This window comes from Oratosquilla oratoria, chromosome 29 (assembly GCF_046742065.1).
Source record: "Oratosquilla oratoria isolate Oo_2021 chromosome 29, ASM4674206v1, whole genome shotgun sequence".
Taxonomy (NCBI): domain Eukaryota; kingdom Metazoa; phylum Arthropoda; class Malacostraca; order Stomatopoda; family Squillidae; genus Oratosquilla; species Oratosquilla oratoria.
The window spans coordinates 26,489,957-26,495,182 of NC_134805.1; the positions used below are offsets into that span (position 1 = coordinate 26,489,957).

Here is a 5,226-nt window from a genome sequence, read left to right on the forward strand (position 1 = left end):
GTTATACATATATGTATATATACACATATATTCATCTTTCAGCTTATTTTTTTATTTTGCGAAACCCAACTCATGGGGACGGCTGTAACATTACGTGAGCGTTACTTGGGCCACAGTACCGAGGACGTGCATGATGTGCAAATGGGTTTGTTGGTTTTATTCTGGTTAGTGCGAGCGTCGGCCTAGGCTGGGTCGGGCGGTCAGTCTCCGAGGAGACCTGACCGCAAATGTTGACCACGTGGACATTGGGACGCGCACCGCTGGGTTACAAGTGCAGAGGAGGACTGGGCCTTGGTAACAGGACCCGGCTGTTTATAAACACTGGTGCGTACCAAAAAGTAGCGAAGACAGCCGCACAGAAGCAGAGCTCGGCAGGACCGATATTGTGCTTTCATAGTACAAGCGCAATTAGGAATTAACCTACACATTAGTAGTATGAGGCCAAAGGTCAGCTATTTCTACACAATATATAAATTCCTTGTCCCCCCATTACCGATATTGCGCTTTCATAAGAATACAAATGCCTGTAGTACAGGCGCAATTAGGACTTAACCTATACATTAGTGGTACGAGGCTGAAGGCTAGCTATTTCTACATAACATATAAATTCCTTGTCCACCCAATTGCTGCCACGACGACACTATAAGCCAAAATATTGCGTAGACGCAAATGTGGGGGAGTTAGAGGCACCACAACGGCCCCGTTATTTCAGATCGACTGTTTGTCATCTTGATAATTTTTTGATCGATGGAGGAACGTACAAATTATAATTTACTTTTCTATCTACATCTTTGCAATTATACTAGTTACAACTTTATTGTCTCCATCCATATTCTTAGGGTCAAAGATCTTTATAATGATCTTTGGGCCCGAAATGGGGATTACTTTACCCAATCGATCATTGAATATTTCTATCTATTTTCTTATTTATCTATTCATTTATTCATCTATTTATTAATTGGATATGTCATCCACGAGGAGCTAAGATGGACGGGAGGAAAGAGCGGTGGAGGGGAGTGGAATGGGTGGGAGTAGGTACGTGCCTTTGACTTGGCTAGCTCCCATATAAGGGGGAAAAAGCCCTTGATATGAATATTGATGTATTTATTTATTAATTTGTCTGTCTATTTTCTATGGTCTTGTGCCATGTTAAATGGAACATGGTAGGCAGTTACTTCCACGGTTACTATTTACATTGATTTTTCTGGAGCTCCCCAAAGGAGGACTATTGCCAAATATCCTCCCTCCTTGGCCCCCCCTCCCCCTACTTTGACCTCAAACGTCTAGCTTACTCTCTCCCTCTCTTTCTCTCTCTTCCTCTCTCTTTCTGGGGGCTGGCTGAGCGAGGCGACTAGCCATTCTTCAGCATCCCTTTCCTCCAGTCCTACCTTCAGAGGTCTAAAGAACACCATGGTTTCAGGGCAGGATAGTCAGCAGCGTCAGAGCTCACGTAGCCTAGCGGTTCCTCTTCCTCCTCCTCTTCCTTTTCCTCCTCTTCCTTCTCCTCCTCCTCCTCCTGTCCTTCTTCCTCCTTCAAGAAGAGAGCCAATCTGAATATGACTCAACGACCGACCTCAAGAGGGTGCTCACAGAAATACATTAACCACACAAATACATAAACATGCACATAAATAAATAGATAAAAAATTAATCAATGAATAATTGATAAATGGATAGGTAAATAAGATTGACAAATAAATGAATAAATAAATAAACAGGTAAGTAAAAAGATAGAAATAAACTATAAAAGATTGTCAATGACCTACATCTCTGACGTTAGCATTATTGCCGTCGTTGTCATCGTGTTCATGACTGACTATAAACTATCCAAACTTTCTTCTCGTCCTCCTCCTCCTCCTCATCGCATCATCATCACTACCATTACCATCATCATAACCATCTTCCTCGCTGTCATCACAATCACAAATATCTACGCATTCCACTTGGCACGACCCTCCTCCTCTCCCTCTTCCTCCTCCTCCACCTCCTCCTCCTCTCTCTTCCTCCTCTTCACTGTGGCTCTTCCTCTTCCAAATCATCAAACACCACTTTTGCATTGAAATGGCGTAACTGGTAATTCAAGCTCACCGTACCCAATTATCAACATTCGTCTCTCATCTTCCCTCGTTTTCTCCACTCCCTATCTCTCTCTCTTTCTATCTGCCTCCATTTCCCTACTCCTCCCTCTCTCTCTCTCTCTCTCTCTCTCTCTCTCTCTCTCTCTCTCTCTCTCTCTCTCTCTCTCTCTCTCTCTCTCTCTCCACCAGACGACGCCGCCACCGGGCCCTATGACGGCGCCGGCGGAGTCCAGGTGCAGATCCTTGGCGCTCTTCAGCAGACGGTGAAGGAGGAGGCGTCCCTGAACCTGGAATGCGTGGCTGAGGGCAAGGACATCGCTTCGGCCGCCCGCGGGAGGAGCAGCGAGGACCCTGTCGTCCTCTGGACGCTCGATGACGTCCCCGTCGACACGCTCTGGAAGCCCTGGAAGGTAGGCGAGGCGCCAAATGCACTCGGTACCAAGTGGTGGCCCCACCCACATGGACTGGCTCGGTTCAAAGGAACAGTCCAAATAAATGTTTCTGGCTCTTTTGTGAACAATGGCAAATACACGCATATACGCACGCACAGACACACACACGCACACACACACACACACACACACACACACACACACACACACACACACACACACACAAGCATACACACACAAACACATACGCGCATGCGCATACATACACATTAGTTGGAGTGTGTGGGTGTGTAGGACCACAGTATTATCCATAGACTGAACTACTACTACTACTACTAATAATAATGATAATAATAATAATGATAGATAGTAATGATAATGATAATAATAATAATAATGGTAATAACAATAATGATAATGATAATAATGATGATAATGATGATGATGATGATAATAGTGATCATGAAAATTATAATGATAATAATGATCATGAAAATTATAATGATAATAATAATGATAATAATAATAATAATCAAGTAGTTTTCCTTCAATTTAATTCTCTTCCTCCCCAAGAAGCTCATGAACCAGAGTCTGACATCCAGACTGGAGAGAAAGAGAAAGAGAGAGAGAGAGAGAGAGAGAGAGAGAGAGAGAGAGAGAGAGAGAGAGAGAGAGAGAGAGAGAGAGAGAGAGAGAGAACATACTGCTCATACACCACCAAGTGTTGCGACGACCCCTCCCCCACTCCCCCCAAACGTCCATATAACAACGTGTCGGGTCACTCACTTCGAGGAAAAACAAAGTGATTATTTGTCTGTAATTTGACCCCACACGAACAAACACCTGCCCAACGTACAATGCACCACCACCCGCAGGTGAGCGCCAGCGAGGAGAAGAGGAACAGCGACCGCGTCGTGTCCCGCTTGACGGTTCGGAGCGTCATCGGCGGTGACGGAGGCCTCTACGCATGCACTGCCCCCGGCGCGCAGCCCTCCATTATCCACGTGGAGGTCGTCTCCTCACAGGGTAAGTCTCCTCTTCTTCCTTTCTTCCGTCCACCATTCTTATCTTAGAGTCTCAAGGACACATTCTTCAACGCGCTATTGCATGTCTGTGTGTGTGTGTGTGTGTGCGTGTGCATGTATTCACTTGGTCTTTAGTCTTTGGATCACGTGCTGGACTCGTGATCGACAGCTATTTCCCCCCTGGAAGAGAGCTCAGAGCTCGTATGACTGATCTATGGGTAATGCTGTGACCTTACACGCACACACACACGCAAACCCCCGCCCACGAGAGTTGGAGTAACGACTCGAAGCGCAGCGATACTGAAATTATTTCAGTCCTGGGCAGGATTCGAGCCCGGACTGCTGTAGTGACAGTCGGGGACTGTGTGTGTGTGTGTGTGTGTGTGTGTGTGTGTGTGTGTGTGTGTGTGTGTGTGTGTGTGTGTATACTTACATAGTTGCATTTCTCTAAATGTAATATACTGAACAAGAGTTGTGGGACGAGTCGCGGTTCTGTTCTTCTAACAGCTCATAATTAGCTTTAAATTTGCTAATGTTGTCAAACTGTACTATTTTGTCTTCCATGTTGTTCCACGATCAATGTATCTATATGAAAAACTGTCCTTTATATCCTCTAAAAACCTTGATTGTCTTTTTCATGTTCATCTTTTTCTTCTGTCCCTCCCTCCTTCTCTCCCTCCCTCTCTCTCTCTCTCTTTCTTTCTCTCTCTCTCTCTCTTTCTTACTTCCTTCTTCTAATGCTGGAAGGTCCAGTATATTAAGTCTTTCTTCTTATGTTCTTTTAATTAGGCTAAGAACGAATATGATTATATTGATAATTTTGTTTTTCTTTTTTGAGTGGGGAACCACACCACTAAGGGGAACCAGATATTCGACAAGCTTCTTTGCCGTATCCTTGTTCATGTAGCGGAATAACATTATGATATTAGTCAATGATTTACAAGTCTCCCCTTTAATCTTCTTGGTATTTTTTTCGGTGACAATTTTTTTTCCATTTTCAACACTCTCAGGTCCTATTCCTTTTTTAGCTTTTGTAACTGCCCATTTCCCATTTTATAGTTTAACGATATCCTTTTCTAACGTGTACTCATTTCCAATATTTTGAATTATTCCAGTGAAGTTTGTTTTCTATTGCTGGTTGGATTTATATATCCTATTAAGGTCTTCCAGTGTAATCATTTGCAATCATCTTCATTTTTTATTCCCCTTATGATCTTGGCATCTCAACAAATAAGACTGTTGTGACTGTATATTCCATCCACTATCATGCCATTAACGTTGACCAATAATATTAGTGGAGCCACCATAATATCCTACGTGATTCCTCAAGTTACGTCCCTCTAGCCCAGGAGCATCCCAGGCTTTACCGTTGATATATCCTTCAAGAAGCCCTTCATCCGTTCCAGTGAACTCTTTTTGAGTCCTCCTCTGCTTTTCAATTTCCATATTATCTTTGTGAGGTACTTTATCAAAAGCTTTTTCCAGATCAAAGTATATATAGTCCACCCATCCATCAGCCGCTCGAGTCAGAAATCAAAGTTTGAAACATTTGACCCATCTTCCTTTTCCGAATTTAAAATGGTTATCTGCCATGATCTTTTCTTTTTTCATATATTTTGTCCATCTGTATTTACAAGTCTTTCAAACATTTTAGCTACCATGCTGGTCACGGACACTAGAAAAGATTTGTAAGGGTTTCTCTTATTTCCTCGTTTTCCAAACTGGAACCAC

The 5,226-nt window shown here is 43.4% G+C and overlaps 1 protein-coding gene across 2 annotated transcripts in view; it reads left to right on the forward strand.

Moving 5' to 3' along the window:
* The window catches only part of LOC143040687 (uncharacterized), a 51,172-nt gene extending 47,333 nt beyond the window's left edge, over positions 1-3,839 (forward strand). The window contains exons 5-6 of one of the 2 annotated variants that reach the window (XM_076211984.1): positions 2,268-2,488; positions 3,346-3,839. In XM_076211984.1, coding sequence (XP_076068099.1) covers positions 2,268-2,488; positions 3,346-3,543 — 419 coding nt within the window. In that variant the 3' untranslated portion in view covers positions 3,544-3,839. The remainder of the gene's footprint in view (positions 1-2,267; positions 2,489-3,345) is intronic. The other variant, XM_076211983.1, reaches the window with a different exon arrangement.
* The last annotated feature ends 1,387 nt before the right edge of the window (positions 3,840-5,226 follow it).